Consider the following 20480-nt stretch of genomic DNA (forward strand, 5'->3'; position numbering starts at 1 on the left):
CGGACACAGTTCCCCTCCTTCTTCAGGACTGTCCCCAGTGACGCCTTCCAGTCCCAGGGACTGGCCCAGCTGGTGTTGCACTTTGGCTGGACCTGGGTGGGACTGGTGGCTATTGACAATGATTATGGGGAACAGGGCATCCAGGTCACCAATAGAGAGATAGTTAAGGCCGGAGCTTGCGTGGCCTTCATGGTGAAGATCATGATAAATCAACCTGACCGCAATGCTCCACAGATTGCCCGGGTCCTCAAAGAGTCAACGGCCAATGTTGTGATCATCTTCGCCACTGATTTTGACATGCTCTTAATTCTGGATGAGATGTTGAGACTGAAGGTGATAGGGAAGATCCTGTTGGCCAGTGAAGCTTGGGCTACCTCCACCGTCTTATCAGTGGACAAATACTCAGGACTTCTTTCCGGAACATTAGGCTTTGCCCTCCCCAGCGGAACAATCCCGGAGTTTAAAGAGTTCCTCAACAGCATCTACCCATTCATGTCTACGGGAAGAGAGTGGTTGAAGATATTCTGGGAAGAAGCTTTCAGCTGCAAGTTCCTGGACCAGAAAAACATAACAGGCTCATCAGGGACTTCAATAAAAGAGTGTACAGGAGCTGAAAATCTAGAAAACACCCAGAACCGCTACAATGATGTCTCTGACTTAAGGGCAACCTACAATGTTTATATTGCAATTCGTGTTGTAGCCAAAGCTTTGCAAGATTTGACCAACTGCCGTGAAGGAGAAGGACCATTCTCACATGGAAGATGCTCACATATTTGGAATTTCCAACCATGGCAGGTAGAAATCTTTAACAAATCACAAATCAAAAGTATAGCATAATACAGTAAAAAGAAATTATATTAGACACCTTTACATAGACCACCATTAGAGATGAGATTACAGAGTTTACCAAAACCTCGTAGATTTCTTCTCTGAGTGTACTGTGGCAGCACAGAAAAAAAACAAAAAAATATATATTCTCACCACTCCCCGTCCACCCTCCTCATCAACTTAGAGATATATATATAGCAAATGGAAATATAACTGTATGCTCATTTGCATGTCTTAGGCAGGTTTGCAGCACTGCCTTTCACCATTATCACCCAGCACACAGCACTTCCACTGCAGCAAGGGATTCTGGGAAATGACATGCAAATGAGCACACAGTGCCACTTTTTCTTCAAAACCATTTTAAACATGGTTCCCTATAGGCTTAAGCTTGCTGTATGGTCACAGCTTTAAGCAGAGCCAGGGTTAAGATGCATAGCCACCCACAGCCTGCTGTTTTAACCTTAATGGGTCTCATCAGTGTGAGGTTGGTTACTGGCTATGCAAAGCTGAAGCAAAGAGGATGGGGTTTACCATACTTAGTTAAGTTATGGTGAGTACAAAAAGTTACAAAAACCCTCCACAGCAAAGCATAGAGCAAATGGAAATATAACTGTATGCTCATTTGCTTGTCTTAGGCCGGTCTGCAACCCTGCCTTTCACCATTATCACCCAGCACACAGCACTTCCACTGCAGCAAGGGATTCTGGAAAATGACATGCAAATGAGCCACTTTTTGCTTAGTCCACTTAGTCCTCTCGGTCCTATTCAGATGCACCAGGAGGATATTACTGCGAAGGAAGTACAATATATATATATCAGTAACTGCAGAGGTCACCACGCGTGAAACACTTCCACAGGAACTAGAGCCCATTCTTGGTGCATCTGAATAACTAACTGATGATGAACAATGACAAGAAGCAGATGACTGAGAGGATCTTGAATCACACCCTGGAGATTATCTACCTTCTGACTGGCGAGTGAATGCATCCTGGAGGAGATTCTGAAACTCCAACACGAGGGGAGTCACGTGACGACGCCAGTACCTGGAGCTACACCGAGAGGACTAAGCTGACGGCACATGAGAGACAATCTCATACATGCTATTTATCGCTTTACCTTTGTGAGTGGGCATTTGAAAGATTTTATGTTCCTTGAAATACAAATTTTATTATGTTAATGCACTAGGTTTGCGCCTGTTTTTCTTTTCTTTTTTTCAGATATGGTTAGGGACTGGTGATCCCTTTGAAATGGGCTGCAGGAACCTGGTGCAATTATCATTGGAACAGGACTTTTTAATATTGAAGGTTTTTTCAAATATTTTTTCATTTTTTATTTTTACATTTTCACTTTTTATATTTTGTGGTATTAAAGTTTATATATATTTTTTAACCCATACTAGAATTTTAAATTTAATACATGCTGTGATCTAGTCCATATTGCTATATATTTTTAGTCTATATCATTGTGTATTAGTCTCTAATTAGCCACCCCACCAAGCACCTTTTCATGATTAGCTTGACCGGTTCATTTGATTAATTAGTTGTATATAGAGGCGCTACTTCATTTTTTGTCTGTTTTGTTATATATATATATATTCCCCCCCCCCCCCTATTTGTGCTCCAGATTACACTTGAAGAAAAAAGGTATGAGGTTTTCTAAACTCTGTACTTTGTGATTTTAACTCTGAAGAAATCTATTGTCGGTCTCCTCAACGGTATTCCAGCCTGCAACCAATCTCCATTTCCCCAACCCACCAATATGGCATCTAGGACTTTATACTACACTGGTCAAGGCACAGAGCACAGCATTGGGGTAATAGGAAGAGTTATAGGGGTAGATACCGAGAGCTACATTCAATCTGGGCTACTAAAGTGATGTTACCTTAATAGATAATGTCTATTATTTTCCCTGAATTTAACAGGCCTCTACATAGCTAAATATATGCAAAGACTATGAACATTTGATTCCTCATTTGCATATAGGCTTAATTTGAAGTTAGCACTGCTTTGCATTAGCTTTAAATAGCATGGCATAAAGCCTGTTCTCACCCAAAGGTGGCGTTACTTTGCTCCAGTTTTCAATAACTATTTCATTAGAGTAAATAAAGAGAAGACAGGAGAAGGAAATAATATAGTAAATAACAATATAATTATTAAATCATACCTAACTGTGGTCTTACACTTACAGTATCCAGACCCTATAACCATCCTATTTCAGTGTCTAGGTTAGGAGTAATGCCACTACTTGCTTTAACCTATGACGTTACGTTAATTCTCTATGGTAACTATAACTCACCTACTGTATGGTATATGCATTGTTAGAGGGAACGCCTCTTAAACTTAACGTATCATAAAATATTTTACGGACTTCCGAGGATCTACAACCATAGTGAGCAATTTTATTGAAGCAAAAGGAGGAGTTATATGGAGGGGTTTTATGGGGCAATGGTAGGAGTTAAATGGAGGGGTTAAATAAGGCAATGGGAGGAGTTTTATGGAGATGTAATATAGGGCAATAAGACGAGTGATAGGGAGAAGTTATATGGAGTTATGAGGAGATGTTATAGGGAGGGGTTAAATGGAGCAATAAGAAAATCTATAGGGAACAGTTATATGGGCAAAAGAAGGTGTTATATGGGCCAGTTATATGGAAGAAAATAATATGTTGACAACAGACCCAAGTTTGGGAGTAAATGACCAGTACCTCTGGGCAGCAGAGTCCCACTGCTTTGCATGAGTTTCCCTTTGATAACTCCATTGGTTCTCATTCCTTTAAGAGCCCCATTGTCTTTAATAACTCTGGGCCTATGTAAAATAAAATAACCTCCCTACTCTCTCCGCAGCTTTTGCACTATGTGAAGAAGGTACGCATGAGAACGAGCAGTGGGAGGGAGCTTTTCTTTAACGAGAACGGGGACCCACCTGCATTATATGATATAGTGAACTGGCAACCGAACCCTGAGGGTGGAATAAAAAAGTTCAAGGTGGGCAGCTACGATATCGGAGCTGCAATTGGACAGGTTTTCACCATCAATGCCAGTGCCGTGCTTTGGGCGTCAGGTGCAAGGGAGGTAAGGTACTGCCATGGAGATGAGATACATGTATGGAGCAGTAAAAGAAACAGCAATAGGTAGCAGTTATATGGGGAAATAGGAGGTTATAGGGAGCAATTTTATGGGGCAATAGAAGAAGTTATATGGAGGTGTTATATGGGGCAACAGGAATAATAGGGAGCCGTTATAGGGGCAAAAGAAGGAGTTATAGGGAGCAATTATTTAGGGCAATAGGAGTTGTAGGGAATGGATATGTGGGGCAATAGGAGTTATAGGGAGTGGTTATATGGAGATATAGGAGGAGTTTTAGAGAGTGGCTACATGGGCAATAGGAGGAGTTATAGGGAGCCATTATATGAAGCAATAGTAGGAGTTATATGGATGGTGGAATTGGGAAATAGGTGGAAACACTTGACATAAATTTATCCGCTCATTGATTTACTTACAAAATGCCATCTATATCTCACTGTAGTTTGATAAAATTACTCAACATGCAGCTTTCAGTGCTAGTGACAATGTGTCATATCCCAATAATTCAACCAGACTGGACAGAGTTTGTCCATTTTATAGTACTGTATCAAAGTCATATCTTCCTCATATTCACTTCATCATTCCAAATTCTCCTCCAGGTCCCTCTTTCTCTCTGCAGTAGCAGTTGTCCCCCTGGCTTCAGGAAGGCAGCATTGAGAGGGAAGCCGGTCTGCTGCTTCAAATGTGTCCTCTGTCCGCAAGGAGAAATCTCCAAACACACAGGTGAGCAGATCTTAGAAGAACTAGAAAGCCAACATAAATTGTGAACATAACTTGATTGATTATCAAATTCATTATTTTTGTGTCTCTTTCAGACTCTGTTTATTGCTCTAAATGTCCGTGGGATATGTGGCCCAATCTTCAAAGGGACAAATGCCTCCCAAAGTCCAGAGAATTCCTCTCTTATGAAGAGCCATTGGGTTTCACCTTAGCCGCTACAAGTATCTCCTCCTCTTTTGTCCCGGTTGTTATGTTTGCACTTTTTATCCACTTCAAAACCACTCCCATTGTCAGAGCCAATAACTACACCCTCAGTTGTCTTCTCCTGTGTTCCCTGTCCCTCTGCTTCCTCTGCTCTTTGGCTTTCATTGGTTACCCCCAAACTGAGAAGTGTCTTCTGCGCCAGGTTGCTTTCGGTATGGTCTTTGCCCTTTGCATCTCATGTATCTTGGCCAAAACCATCATGGTTGTCATCGCCTTCAAGGCCACCAAGCCTGGTAGCAATCTGAGGAAGTGGACCAGCAATCGGGTCTCTTATATTGTTGTCATTTTCTGCATCCTTATTCAAACTTTTCTCTGCATCTTCTGGCTCTCATTCTCACCTCCCTTCCCAGAACACAACACCCAAACCAAATCTGGGGTTATTATCATTGAGTGTAATGAGGGTTCCCCCATAGTCTTTTGGTGTATGCTAGGATATCTTGGTACGCTAGCTTCTGTTAGCTTTATTGTTGCCTTCCTTGCCAGGCAGCTACCTGACAGCTTCAATGAGGCGAAATTCATCACCTTCAGCATGCTGGCCTTCCTCATTGTCTGGGTGTCATATATCCCGGCCTCCCTCAGTGCACGCGGCAAGTACACCGTGGCCATGGAGGTCTTCGCCATCTTGTCCTCCAGCTGGGCTCTGTTGGTCTGCATGTTTGTGCCCAAATGTTTCATCATATTGTTCAAACCCAACATGAACTCGAGAGAACATCTCATGGGCAAAGACAGAGGTCGGGCTCACAAGGTCAAATAACTGTAAAAACAGAATGCCTACTCAGACAATAAACCATTTCTACATTCAGCTCTTTGTATATTAATTAAAAAGTAGAAACACAATAGGATTTTCCAGCACTCACAGACTTATAAAAAAAAAAGTATCAAACTTAGAGATATGCCAAATGGAAAATTTAATTTTGGAAGCACAAGTTATAGCAAAATTGAGCAATGACAATGTAAGTAGCAAAAAAGTACAAAAGTGACACTAAATAAAACGATACAGGGGAACAACACTGGGGAAAGACAAGGAAAACCACAAGGGGAACGTAGGGGGGAGGGGGGGAGATAGAAGAGAGACAAACGCGGGGCATTGTTTTGGGGTAAATACCCTTTCCTCAGGCACATTCCCTGATGTCCAATAGGACCAAAGGTACTACCCTAAACTCTGCGTCCCCCCAAAAATATGCAAACCCCAATGAATGTAACTGGTGGTATAAATCACTGTCAAAAAAGAAAAGGCTAATTTACGAAGTCCTTAGTGACGAAACGCGTAGGTTGTTTCCAAAAGAGGCGAGTTTGTGGCTGACATTACTGCACAAACGGAGAGAGTACCTTGGAGCTGTTGCTATTTTGCTTGGGACTGCTGTCGCTTCCGGTTTTGCAGTTGCCTGCTGGTGAGCAGTGAGAGCTGTGGGAGGTGTATCTGGAGGGAGTCTCTGACCGTGTTGCTGATTATTACATCATCTGGCTGCGGTGGCTCCAGTGCACCTTGCTGAACCAACGGATACACCAGAGGTGGCACCAACGGGACAGGCTGATACATTCCCTTCACAGCTTCAAGGCGATTGAGTATATCTCATAAATGCTATTATTTTTACTCTGTTTGTGATTGAGCTTTTTATATTTTAACATCCCATAAATACTGCTTTATAATTTATCACACTAGGATTGCGCCTGTTTTTTCTTCTTGTTTTCTGCATATATATATATATATATATATATATATACATACATACATACATACGTGTGTGTGTGTGTGTGTGTGTGTGTGTGTGTGTGTGTGTGTGTGTGTGTGTGTGTGTGCGTGCGTGCGTGCGTGCGTGCGTGTGTGTGTGTGTATATATATTTATATATATATTGTGACAGAAACCAGGGGATGGTAATAAATTCCATATATAGGGCTCCCAGGATACTGAACAGTTTCTATCCTGTCTGGCCTGGGAGTGCAGCCTTATAATACATGCACTCCATCCCACAGTTTTGGGCAAGCGCTGGAACTGAGGGATTTCTGTCACCTGTCATGCTAATTAGAAATCAGGTATGTAAGACTGATTTCCTGTTTGCTCTTGTCTCTTCTCCAGAGCCTGGAAGGCTGCTGAACACAGTGGGGAGAAGCCCCTTCCCCACACAGGTTCAATTGTTCTATTCATTTGGCTAACTCTGCAAAAGTACCTTGTTTTGTTGTTGGAAAGTGGAAAAGCCACTTCCACCCTGAGTTAGGGAAATCTAAGTTAAGTTATCGCTCAGGTGAGCAGCTTTTGTTTTGATGTGTTTTGTTGTATGCACTGTGGCAGTCTCAGTGCCTGGGACTGAATAAACCAGGCACAGCCTGTTTAAAGGAACAGTACGTGACGCCTCCTCATTTAACCTACCCCAAAAGACCGTGTTCTAACCGTCCCGGACAAGCAGCGGAGCCCCGGAGTAAGCTGTTTGTCACATATGGTGGAGAATGCGGGCAGAACACTAAAAGGTCTGGGGGTTAAAGAACTTTAAAAAAAAAAAAAAAAGTTTTTTTTCTCTCTCTCCAAACAAGATGGAAGACGTGGTGAGTGCACTGGTACGCAATGTCGCTGTCCAGAAAGACGCGAATGAAGCCCTGCAACAGGCGAATGCAAACCAGCAAGAGACAAACCGCTTGCTGAGAGAGGAGCAACAGCGGTTCGCTCAGGGCTTACAGCAGGAACTCGAGATCCTGAGGGGGACTATCAGTAACCTTCCACTGGCAGCGGCAGCCCCAGTTCCGAAAATGACCAGGGCAAGCCACTACCTTCAGAAGATGGGACCCTCGGATGATGTGGAAGCCTATCTTCTCACGTTTGAACGCACGGCACAGAGAGAGGGATGGCCAGAAGCTGAGTGGGCTGGTCTAATCGCACCCTTCCTAAGCGGCGAACCCCAGAAGGCTTACTTTGATCTAGAGCCAGCCGAAGCTAACGTCTATGCAAAATTGAAGTTCGAGATCCTCGCCCGCCTCGGCGTAACCACGGCTGTTCGCGCCCAAAGGTTTCACGCATGGTCCTTCACGATGGATAAAGCCACCCGAAGCCAGATGTATGACCTCATCCACCTCGCCCGGAAGTGGCTACAACCCGAGATCAACTCAGCAAGCCACATCGTGGAACGGTTGGTCATGGACCAGTTCTTGAGGAAACTTCCCTCTGCCTTACGCCATTGGGTCAGTCGGAGTGACCCCCACAATGCGGATGAGCTTGTGGCCCTCGTAGAAAGGTACAATGCAGCAGGAGAGCACCCGCAACCCACAGTCGTGGAGCAACCCCACTACCCGAGGTTCCAGGACTCTTCCAGAGACGGTAAAAGGGTACCGGGGTTAAGGGGAGCTGAAGAGCGGCGACCACCTTCACGCAGCACCAGCAACAGTGGTTCGCACACTAAGGGCAATAGCCAACATGGGGAGCCGGGAAAAGGCTCTAAGTGGGACACAGACTATGTACCTAAATGTGTAAATTGTCATGAGAGGGGCCACACAGCAAAAATCTGCCCACTAAATGATGAGCCCATGCAATGCAACAGCGTGGAACCTTATTCGCTGTTGTCCCAATGTATGCGCCCTAGCCCAGAGGACCCCTTGAATAACCATCTGTGGGCATCTGTAAAGGTTAATGGTAGGAGGGTTCGGGCACTTCTGGACTCTGGGAGCATGGTCACACTAGTGTCCGAATACCTCTTGCCCATTAAGAAGAAACAGGGAAACAGTTCACAAAGAATGGCAATTTGTTGTATACATGGGGATAATCATGAATATTCCACTGTTGATGTTTTTTTTGAAACAGAGTTTGGTTCTTTAGATTTCAAGGTGGGTATTGTACCCAAACTGGCACATGATGTGTTAATAGGGACCGACTTTCCCCATTTTCTAAAAATGTGGTCCCCCGCTCAGAATAGCGCCCAGAGTTCAATAGCGGACCATAACGAAGTATTAGAAGAAATAAATCCTTTCCCGTTTTCAGAAATGGAGGTTGACGAGGGCCCAAATAAGAAGGGGGAAAAGGAGGAGTGCTGTAAAATTCCCTTCCCCATCACTACTTTGGTAGGGAATACCCCAAATCAGGATGTTGATCAGACACTTACCACCCCAGAACCGGATAAGACCCTCGCTGACCTAGAGGTCAGTCCTGGGAGTTTTAAGAAGGCCCAGTGGGAGGACCCCACATTAGAGGTAGCAAGGGGAAATATACGGGACCTGAATAGTACTCTTGGCCAACCAGATAGGTCGCTTGCTTACCCCTACTTCGAGGTAGAGAACGACCTAGTATATCGGGTTGATAAAAGAAAATCAGTTACAACTAAACAATTGTTGGTACCACGGACATTCCGTAATGTAGTGTTACACCTCGCACATAGTCATCCATTGGGGGGACACCTAGGGGTGGAAAAGACAAAAGAAAAGGTTCTCCGAAGCTTCTATTGGCCTGGGGTTCTGGCAGAAATTACGAATTATTGTTCCTCATGCCCAGCATGTCAGATCACCGCCCCGTTCAAGGCGTACCGCAGCCCATTGGTACCCCTTCCCATAATAGAGGTACCATTTGACCGGATTGCTATGGATCTAGTAGGACCCCTAATAAAGTCTGCTAGGGGACATCAGCATATATTGGTAATATTAGATTATGCCACCCGATATCCGGAGGCAGTTCCCCTACGTAGCACCTCTGCCAAAAACATAGCAAAAGAGTTAGTAGTTCTGTTTTCCCGGGTTGGAATTCCTAAAGAGATTCTATCTGACCAGGGAACACCGTTTATGTCCCAAGTAACAAAAGAGTTATGTAAACTCCTAAAAATCAAGCACCTCAGAACCTCAGTCTATCATCCACAAACAGATGGTTTAGTGGAAAGGTTCAATAAAACCTTAAAGAGCATGTTACGGCGGGCGGTCGATAAAGATGGGAAAAACTGGGATTGTTTGTTACCGTACCTGTTATTTGCCATTAGGGAAGTTCCTCAATCATCCACAGGCTTCTCCCCGTTTGAACTATTGTATGGCCGACACCCAAGGGGCTTACTGGATATAGCCAAAGAGACTTGGGAACATGAGGTTACCCCTTACAGAAGTGTAATAGAGCATGTTGCCCAGATGCAGGACCGCATTGCTGCAGTCCTACCCATAGTGAGGGAACACATGGAGAAAGCTCAAGAAGCACAGAGGAATACGTATAATAAGGGTGCTAGGGTCAGAATTTTTTTTCCAGGTGATAGGGTACTAGTTCTGGTTCCCACCGTGGAAAGTAAATTCCTTGCTAAATGGCATGGGCCATATGAGGTCTTGGAAAGAGTGGGAGAAGTAAATTATAAGGTAAGACAGCCAGGTAGGAGGAAACCTGAGCAAATTTACCATATAAACCTACTCAAGCCCTGGAAAGATAGAGAAGTCTTGTCAACCCTAGTAACCCAAGGTCCGTCAGAGAGTCAAGAAACTGACCCAGAGGTTAGCATAGCTGAAACCCTGTCCGTTCATCAGAAACAAGAGGTTCAGAATTTAGTGAGCAGAAACAAAGAAATCTTCTCTACACAGCCAGGTAGAACTAGCGTAATTGAACATGACCTAGTCTCTGAACCGGGGGTCCGAGTTAACCTTAAACCGTACCGAATCCCAGAGGCCAAAAGAGAGGCTATAAGTTTAGAGGTTAAAAAAAATGCTAAAACTAGGCGTAATTGAGGAATCCCAAAGTGGGTGGAACAGCCCTATAGTCTTAGTCCCAAAGCCAGATGGTACAACAAGGTTTTGTAATGACTACCGGAAACTAAACGCGGTGTCAAAATTTGATACTTACCCTATGCCCAGGGTAGATGAACTTGTAGAGAGACTGGGTAAAGCCCGATATCTCACAACCCTAGACCTAACAAAAGGGTACTGGCAGGTTCCCCTCACAGAAAGGGCAAAAGAAAAGACAGCCTTCTCAACCCCAGACGGCCTCTTTCAGTATAGGGTGCTGCCTTTTGGCTTACATGGAGCTCCCGCCACATTCCAAAGAATGATGGATAAAATTTTAAAACCACATGCTCGGTATGCTGCTGCCTACCTGGATGATGTGGTAATCCATAGTGAAGATTGGCAATCCCACCTTCCAAAGGTCCAAGCTGTGCTCAACGCAGTTCGGTCTGCTGGACTAACTGCTAACCCCGCTAAATGCACCATTGGTCTGGAGGAGGCCAAGTATCTGGGGTATTCTATTGGCAGAGGTTTACTCAAACCCCAAACACTCAAAGTGGAGGCGATACAAGGTTGGCCAAGGCCAGTTACAAAAAAACAAGTAAGGACCTTTTTGGGGTTAATTGGGTACTATAGAAGGTTTATTCCCAATTTTGCGACTAAGGCAACCCCACTAACCGACCTCACAAAAGCAAGAGGACCACTTATGGTAAAGTGGTCCCCCGAAACCGAACAGGCCTTTAGAAGCCTGAAAGAAGCTCTCTGTGCCCAACCAGTGTTGGTCACACCTGACTTCTCCAAAGAGTTCGTAGTCCAAACCGACGCATCTGAGGTAGGGCTGGGGGCGGTACTCTCCCAGGAGTCTCAAGGTGAGGAACACCCCATCCTTTATTTAAGTAGGAAACTAAATCCCCAGGAGAAAAATTACTCCATAGTAGAGAAAGAGTGTCTCGCAATAAAGTGGGCTGTAGAGACGCTCAAATACTACCTGTTGGGGAGAAAGTTCCGGTTGGTCACAGATCATGCACCCCTTACCTGGATGTGTCAAAACAGGGAAAAGAATGCTAGAGTGACCAGGTGGTTCCTAAGCCTACAACCCTTTAAATTTTCTGTGGAACACAGGTCAGGGCACAAACATGGCAATGCTGACGGGTTGTCAAGGATGCACTCCCTAATATCCATGGTCGCTCATCCCTCAGGGTCTGAGCTGGGGGGGAGGATATGTGACAGAAACCAGGGGATGGTAATAAATTCCATATATAGGGCTCCCAGGATACTGAACAGTTTCTATCCTGTCTGGCCTGGGAGTGCAGCCTTATAATACATGCACTCCATCCCACAGTTTTGGGCAAGCGCTGGAACTGAGGGATTTCTGTCACCTGTCATGCTAATTAGAAATCAGGTATGTAAGACTGATTTCCTGTTTGCTCTTGTCTCTTCTCCAGAGCCTGGAAGGCTGCTGAACACAGTGGGGAGAAGCCCCTTCCCCACACAGGTTCAATTGTTCTATTCATTTGGCTAACTCTGCAAAAGTACCTTGTTTTGTTGTTGGAAAGTGGAAAAGCCACTTCCACCCTGAGTTAGGGAAATCTAAGTTAAGTTATCGCTCAGGTGAGCAGCTTTTGTTTTGATGTGTTTTGTTGTATGCACTGTGGCAGTCTCAGTGCCTGGGACTGAATAAACCAGGCACAGCCTGTTTAAAGGAACAGTACGTGACGCCTCCTCATTTAACCTACCCCAAAAGACCGTGTTCTAACCGTCCCGGACAAGCAGCGGAGCCCCGGAGTAAGCTGTTTGTCACAATATATATATATATATATATATATATATATATATATATATATATATATATAAAAAAATGAAACTCAGTTGGCACACTGTAAACAGAAAAATTCGCCGATGCTTGTCCCATATGTACATATACACAGATAGATTTTACCAGATGGGAGTCTGGAAAAAACGAGATAGCACATGGCCAGGGAAATCCAGAAGAACTGTATTCAAATTAACATGGCACCACATCCAACGTTTCGGTCATCAAAGAGTGATCTTCCTCAGGGACGTCCGTGAGGAAGGTCACTCTTTGATGACCGAAACGTTGGTTGTGGTGCCATGTTAATTTGAATACAGTTCTTCTGGATTTCCCTGGCCGTGTGCTGTCTCGTTTTTTCCGGACTCCCATCTGGTAAAATCTATCTGTGTATATATATATATATATATATATATATATATATATATATATATATATATATATATATATATATACAGTGTTCGACAAACCTATACATTTGCACGCCCCGGGCGAGTGGATTTAACATCGTGGCGAGCTCCTATTGGCCCAAGAAGCACACATGTGTACTAGGTGGTGAGTAGATTTTTTTGTTCGGCGAGTAGATTTTTTGGTGATTTGTCGACCACTGTTTCTCTCCTATTTTCCAATACGGAATATATAGACGCGCTTTTGGATATCATACAGGAGAGAAACATTTATACATACCCATGGGGACTTCATATCAAATCGCGTCTAGCCCTGTGTATATAGTATATGAATGTGATAACTAATTCAGTTACCACTACACGTGATACACCTAAATACCTACCATAGATTGTGGTCTGAGCATATGAAATCATGAGTACTAGTATGATGATGGACTAAATCAGTCCTTACTTGAAGTGAAAGTATACACCATAATTTCCTATCTGCTAATGACAACATATACTTACTGACCTGAACAGTATTACTCACTGTGGGTTAACCATACGGTATATTAATACCTTCACCCTACGATTACTTCAAGAGGAGTCTGCTCTATAGGCTGGATCGGTTTAGCTCACCAAGCAGATTGTACAGCTAAACCTCCGCTGTATCAATCATGTAAGTCCTATACACACTCCATACGTAGTAGTCAGCATCTCTCCCCAAGAGAGGAACTAGAAGTTTCACGTTTTTAACGAGTTATATGTAATAAAATGTATTTCATGTTGTTTGTTGACGCACATTATGACCATGATTTAACACTACTCAGCTCTGCGGTGCGCCATTATTAGGGATCTTTAGTGTACCCTGTACACTCCACTCCTTTTGCTGAACAGTATTATACTTACGAAATTGATGCTTAGTGAGAGCAGCCAGAATTTATGATAGAAAGTTACACCTAACTTTGATGGTTGCATACACAGCCACTCTATTATGGAGTTCTTTTTAATGGATGAATGTATATATGTGTTTTTAGCCAATATTTGAATTTAATAAAACTTTTTTGTTTTTTTATCTTCCCGGTATTTAATGGGTCAATAGACCTAATAACAGTAATTATCTATTGGACCACTATAGTCCATCTACTTATACCCAGAATTGAGTGCTAATAATAGAGGGAATCTTTCTGATCCTCCTTGGATCAACTCTGTCAATATAATGTATTAAGTCTGTCATATAGTAACCCAACTCTTACATTTGGAACTAAACTAACCAAAAATTGTTCTTTCCATAAACTACTTTTCAGTCCTGAAATATTTGGTGTTTTTCTCTTGTTTCTGGTTGTTGGAGGCACTTGACCCATAAATTGATTGGTGTTGCTAGGGTGTAAAAATGGATACACAAAATGCTAAAAACCTTATTTTATGCAAGTGACCTTTCTGCTGCTAGCTAAAGAGAATGGCATCTCTCTCTACCATCATATATTTTGAGAATTAGCACAACATTCTATTACTGAGAATTGAGGGGGGTTGGTATCTGTGGAAGTGAATGCATGATCATCACCCCTGCACGCATCATATACATCATTCACTCAGATAATCAGAACAAAAAATGTCTGCGATGGTCAAAATGGATGACTTATGATCCTTTCCTTGTGGCTGACACACGCCCCTGGGTGACCCCCTCCTCTCGGTGGGGGTGTAACACACTTCTGGATCAAAGTTTTGCTGCACATGACACATACATAGAGAGTGATGAGTACTGCCAAAACACATACAAGATCATTCACAAGCCTCACTTCCAGGGAACCAATAGTCTTTGTGATGTTTGTGGGTGAGATGGTGCTTAGTGTAGTGTTACCTTGACCATGGTGATAGATATCTGCGATGTATAAGGAACACAGGCAGATGAGTATTGCTGACAAGGCTCTGCAGAGTGTTCCCATGACAATCGTCATCTCTCTGTGGGTTATACCTTCGCAGACCCAATGGTGCATACATCTTAAAATTCTAACTTAAACACTCTCTAAAAGAATAAAAATATTGAGTCCTTGAAATAAAAATGAAATGTTCTGATAAGACCGGGCCTCAGCCTGGTATCTTATTTTCCTCGTGGGTTAATGGTCAGGGTGTTTAATATTACCCTTCAATATGTTAACTTGATGCGGCTGTGCTTTAGGTGACTTTGGTTTTTGGTGGCGCTGGAATAAGTTTTACGTAAGTCACGTGGATCCAAGAAGAAATCTCTGACACTTTAATTGCGGTATTTGTGGTGAGAAGTATCTGATATGGTCTTATTATCTGGGATGAAGAGCGTGCTTGCATAGGAAATACTTGACTATTAACCACGTCTCGAGTAGGTGCACTTTTAACTTTGTTCTATGCCTAGAGACTCAAAAAATCTATTAGTTGCATACAATATTTATTAATTGTTTTATTATCAATAACATGATCCTTAATTCGTTCCTTTGAACTACTGATAGTCATAAGTCATCCCATGTCTCATTGGGAGATAATTTATACCTAGGAATAAATTCTTGTATTAATGTGTTTACTACTGTCTTAACATCCGCATATAGACAGAGGTATCCCCTATTAACGCTCCTCATATTTAAAACTAAGCAGCTAATGTGGACTTGAGTGTACTACAATCTAAGTTCCTAAGACTTTGGGGCCTCATCCATTGTCAAACCAATTGCTTCCATAGTCAACTCTATCCTTTCTGCAGGCCATATTCCTAAAACCTGGAAAACTGCCAGAGCTGTCCCAATCTTCAAAAGTGGGGGAAAAAACACTGTCTCAAACTACAGGCCAATCTCTCTTCTCCAAATACAGACTTGCTCTCATTCATGACTCACTGTCATCTCCTCCGATGCAAATGGTATCAACCTTTTCATTAAATACTAACCTCAAAACTCGTCCCACAAATCAAGCATCCCAATAGCCTGCACTCATGGCTATTATCTCACACCCAGTAACTCCTAACACCCATTTTGACCAATCACTGCCATCTACAGTACTTATTCCCTCACCTGCTATCTCTGTAAATTTCCCTCAAACCTTGGATTGTAAGCTCTTCAGGGCAGGGATTTCCTTTCCTATTGTCTGATTTTGTTGACTATACCAAGCCAAATTTCCCAAGCCAATTTCAATCTGGCTTTCAACCCAAACCTCCACTGTAACTATTCTGCTAAAAGTTTGCAATGCCTTGTATATAATGTATACCCTGCTCACTTATGTAACTGCATTTGCAACTATGTATCACCTGTCCTTTAACTCTATGCCCAGGACACACCCAAAAATGAGAGGTGACTCCCAATGCACAACTTCCTCGCAAAACATTCTACAAATAACTAAATAAATTAGGAACTAGGATGTTGTTTGCTTAATCAGCAGAATTATAATTATATAGTATACAGTGATTTTAACAATAACTACTGCTTATAATAAAATAGGAAACCTATGGAAAAAATAAATGGTTAAAAGTTATAAAATACATCACATATTCAGTTGATAGTCAAATGCTTTTGTATAGGACTTCACACTAATTTCTTGTACTATAATCTCTTTGCACAGTGCAGAGCACACTGCCAGCTTTATTTTTTTGAAAAAAAATAATAATTTCAGAGCTTGATTATCTCGGGCAAAAAGCCAGCCCGGGCATTTCGCCAAATGACCTTGAGAGTGCCAAGCAGACCTACAGCTGTGGTCGCCTTTATCCTAATGCAGCCGGATCCGCGGCGCTCTACTAACCGCGGCCAGATGCGGTATATTTTCTTTTTTTCCATAGCGCTTTCCGGTATGTTAGCGCTCGGATTTTTCGCGCTGTCCGCTATACTGCAATACCGTCTAAAAACACAAGTGGGCGTTCGCGAGCTGTTGTCTTAAAAGTCTAATGCATTATGTCTGTGTGTGCGCGCTAAGTACTGTATTTGTAAAATGGAGGATTAACAGTATACAGTATTACAAAAATATACTGTAGCGTCGCGTCTTCTTCAAATATAAAATTATCACATTTCTATACAGTACTGTATGTACTGTCTTATTTTGTAATCAGTACTTTCACTTTTACTTGTTTTCATACTCTTTTTACACAGTATTATGCGTGTACAGATAAATAAATAATAAATAAAAAAAAAAAAGGGGGGGGAGGGGGTAGGGTAGCGGGGGGTGAAAGGAGGAAAGGGAACGTATAGGGTGAGGATGTAGAGGTTTCAGGAGTCTACTAAGACGGCTCATGAACTATGGAACCTTGTAGAAGATCATGTGGCAGCATAAGTAGTTAATAATGTGTGGGAATGGTGATCCAGCCGTAAAGTTATTTTCCACTCCACCCAAGGAGAACGCATCTTTTACTATTATAGCCAAATTGTGTCACGCTCTACCCCTGGGATGTCTGTCTGAGCTAGCCAAGGGGCCCAAACTTTTAAGTAGTTGTCACCAGTATCATTAACTAGGCTTGTTAGCTTTTCCATCTGGCAGATATACCAAATACGGTTCCGAATCTTTGGGATAATTGGAATTTCGGGGCGTCTCCATAATGCTGCGATCTCGCACCTCGTGGCGATTGCATAGTGTGCAATTAGTTTGTTGTTGGATTTTGAAAGGCCCTTTAGAGGTCTGTTTAGGAGAAACAGCCACGGGTCTGGGGGAATTGTGAGATCAAATATTCTCTGGATCCAATTTCTGATCTTTTCCCATATCGGGGATATCCGTGGGCAGGACCACAGCATATGTAACAGGTCAGCTGTTCCTCCACATTGTTTAGGGCACAATGGAGAGGACCCTGGTATGAACTTAGATAATTTGAGTGGGGTGAGGTACCATCTCATGAGGACTTTATATGCGTTCTCCTTCAGTGTGGTGCACATTGAGCTTTTTGCGGCTCCTAAAAATATAATATTCCATTCCTCGTCCTCTAAGGTCTCCCCATGGTCTCTCTCCCATTGGGTACGAAATGAGGGCATTTGTTGTTTTGAAGTTGCAGGCTCGACTACCTCTCCGTATATTGTTGATATGAGTCCCTTTGTGTCGGTTTTGGCCCGACAGAGCTTTTCGAAATTCGTCAATGGGGGGTATGGGGCGAATTTATTATAAAATGCTCTGATCTGAAGGAATTTGTAGAATTCAGCATGGGGAATATCATTTTCTTATCTGAGTTGGTCAAATGATTTAATTTTAAGATCGAAGCCCTCCAGATCTTTGAGTCTATCATGTCCTTTGTATCTCCAGATTGAGTGATTATGACCAATAACACCCGGCGCAAAATTAGGATTGTTCCAAATAGGTGACATCAGCGAGTTTGCTGATGTGAGTGAGCTTTTCAGTCTTGTTACTTCCCAGACAGATAAAGAGTTAGTCGTTGAGGTGAGTGGGAACAAAGTGTCTTTCCTTGACGATTTAGGTAGCCAAATCAGATTATTAATCTCTAATGGGGAGCAAGCAGCAGTTTCTAGCTCCACCCATTTTTTTAATTTAGGGTCGGAATGCCATTGAATGATCTGGCTTAATTGAGCTGCTTTAAAATATGACAACAGGCAGGGTACCGCTAAGACCCCTGCTAAAGTAGGTCTCTTCATGTTTAATTTATTTACTCTCGGTTTTTTACCTCCCCAGATAAAGTTGGATATTTCAGACTGAAGTGAGAGTATATCCTTCAGTTTGAGTGGCACAGGCAATGTCTGGAAGAGGTATAGGATACGGGGAAGTAAATTCATCTTCACACTGTGTAACCTTCCTATCCAAGAAATCTTCTTGGAGGACCATCTGATTAGGTCTTGTTTTAGAGTCCGAATTAGTTTGGGATAATTTGCCTTATAGATGTTTTTTGCATCTTTGGTGATATGGATCCCCAAATATTTGAGTGAATTCTTTTGCCAGTTAAAATTAAAATTCAATTTCAGTAGTTTCTCTATATGTCCAGGGAGATTGATATTCAGAGCCTCAGACTTGGATTGGTTTATCTTAAACCCAGAGACCTTAGAGAATTTATCTAAAAGGTCAAATAGATTAGGTAATGATGTGAGGGGTTTTGAGATGATTAATAGGATATCATCTGCATACAGGGCCGCTTTGTGTGATTGGGAGTATGTGTTTAACCCTGAGATATCCGGATTTTCTCGAATACGTGCCGCCAGGGGTTCAATACATAGGGCAAACAGGAGGGGAGATAATGGGCACCCCTGTCTCGTGCCACTTTGGATAGGAAAAGGGTCTGAGGGGAAGCCCTGATGTATGACTCTGGCAGATGGGCCTGAGTACAGCGACATAATCACTCCACTCACCCTATTTCCGAAGCCAAATGCCGTGAGCGTCTCTCGTAGATATGGCCAGTCTATCCTATCAAAAGCTTTTTCTGCATCCAGACTTAATAACATGCTTTTTGTGTTATTTTTGTTTGCCAATTCTAACAGATCAATGAATCGTCAGGTGTTATCCGCTGCCTGCCTCCCCTTAACAAACCCAATTTGATCTGGATGTATTACTCTGGGTAGGATTAGACTCAATCTATTGGCCAGAAGTTTGGCATATATTTTTATATCGGTATTGATTAGAGAAATTGGTCTATAGCTTTTACAATTGAGCGGATCCTTGCCAGGTTTATGTATTAGTGATATAGACGCCCGTAGCATATCCTCGGGAATAGTGGCTCCTGCTAAAATAGCGTTAAACATATGGAGCAACTGTGGGGCGAGTGATTCAGAGAACTTCTTGTAGTACAGCCCCGAAAAGCCATCAGGACCTGGGGCTTTTGATGGTTTCAGTTCCTTGATGGCTTGCGACACTTCTTCCAATGTGAAGTCAGCGCCCATAGCTTCTCTGTCACGCTCTGTCAATCTCTCCAGTTTTGAGCTGGCCAAGAAATCTCTCAGTGCACTGCTCGTGTTTTTATTGTGTGCCACTTTCTTTCCGTCGTATAGGGAACCATAGAATGAACCAAATTCTTCTACTATTTTTTTTGGGTTGGCCGTGGGAATACCTGATTTTAAGCATATAGCTTGGATGTTAAACTTAGATTGCCTATCTTTTAGTGCTCTAGCTAGCATCGTATCCGGCCTGTTAGCTTTTTCATAAAACTTTCTCTTAGACCAACATAAGGAGTTATCTGCTCGGGAAGTCAATAGCATATTTAATTCGATTTTTGTGTCTTTCAGTTCCTTTGCTGTAATTGGATCTGAATTGGTTTTATGATTTGATAGCAGGGAATGTAATTTGGATTGGAGCGTCCGAATTTTGGAATCTCTGACTCGTTTTCTTTTGGCGGTAATACTAATTATTATGCCCCTTAAAGTTGCTTTATGAGCCTCCCATAAGACCGTATGGGATTCCACAGAGCCTGTGTTAACCTCAAAAAATTGAGTTATTTCCTGAGCTATTGTAGTACAAATTTCGGGTATTTTAAGGATAGATTCGTTGAGTTTCCAATTTGCGCCTGGTCAACTGGTCACAATATTGTTGCACCTAAGCTCGATTAGTGCATGGTCAGACCATGAAATATCATGGATCATTGCATTAGTGACCTTCGGAACCATGTGACACGAAACGAAGAGATAATCGATTCTACTGTACGAGGTATGTGGGTGAGAGTAGAAGGTGTAGTCCCTAGATGTTGGATGCAACTCCCTCCATATATCTACTAATTGGATGTCTTTCAATGCACTGCGTAGGGTGTCTTGAGCTCTTTTATTATCAGAGTCGCCTCCTCCTGACCTGTCCAGGGAAGAT

At 42.7% G+C, this 20480-nt stretch overlaps 1 protein-coding gene across 1 annotated transcript; it reads left to right on the plus strand.

Annotated features, from left to right (window-relative positions):
• The first annotated feature begins 3697 nt into the window (after positions 1–3697).
• LOC142470945 (vomeronasal type-2 receptor 26-like) lies at positions 3698–5659 on the plus strand. Its single transcript, XM_075577751.1, has 3 exons — positions 3698–3898; positions 4510–4633; positions 4726–5659. Exons 1-3 carry the CDS (start codon positions 3698–3700, stop codon positions 5646–5648), a joined length of 1248 nt encoding a protein of 415 aa, XP_075433866.1. The 3' UTR covers positions 5649–5659.
• Positions 5660–20480: the final 14821 nt, after the last annotated feature.

This window comes from Ascaphus truei, chromosome 20, assembly GCF_040206685.1.
Source record: "Ascaphus truei isolate aAscTru1 chromosome 20, aAscTru1.hap1, whole genome shotgun sequence".
In the NCBI taxonomy this organism is placed as follows: Eukaryota; Metazoa; Chordata; class Amphibia; order Anura; family Ascaphidae; genus Ascaphus; species Ascaphus truei.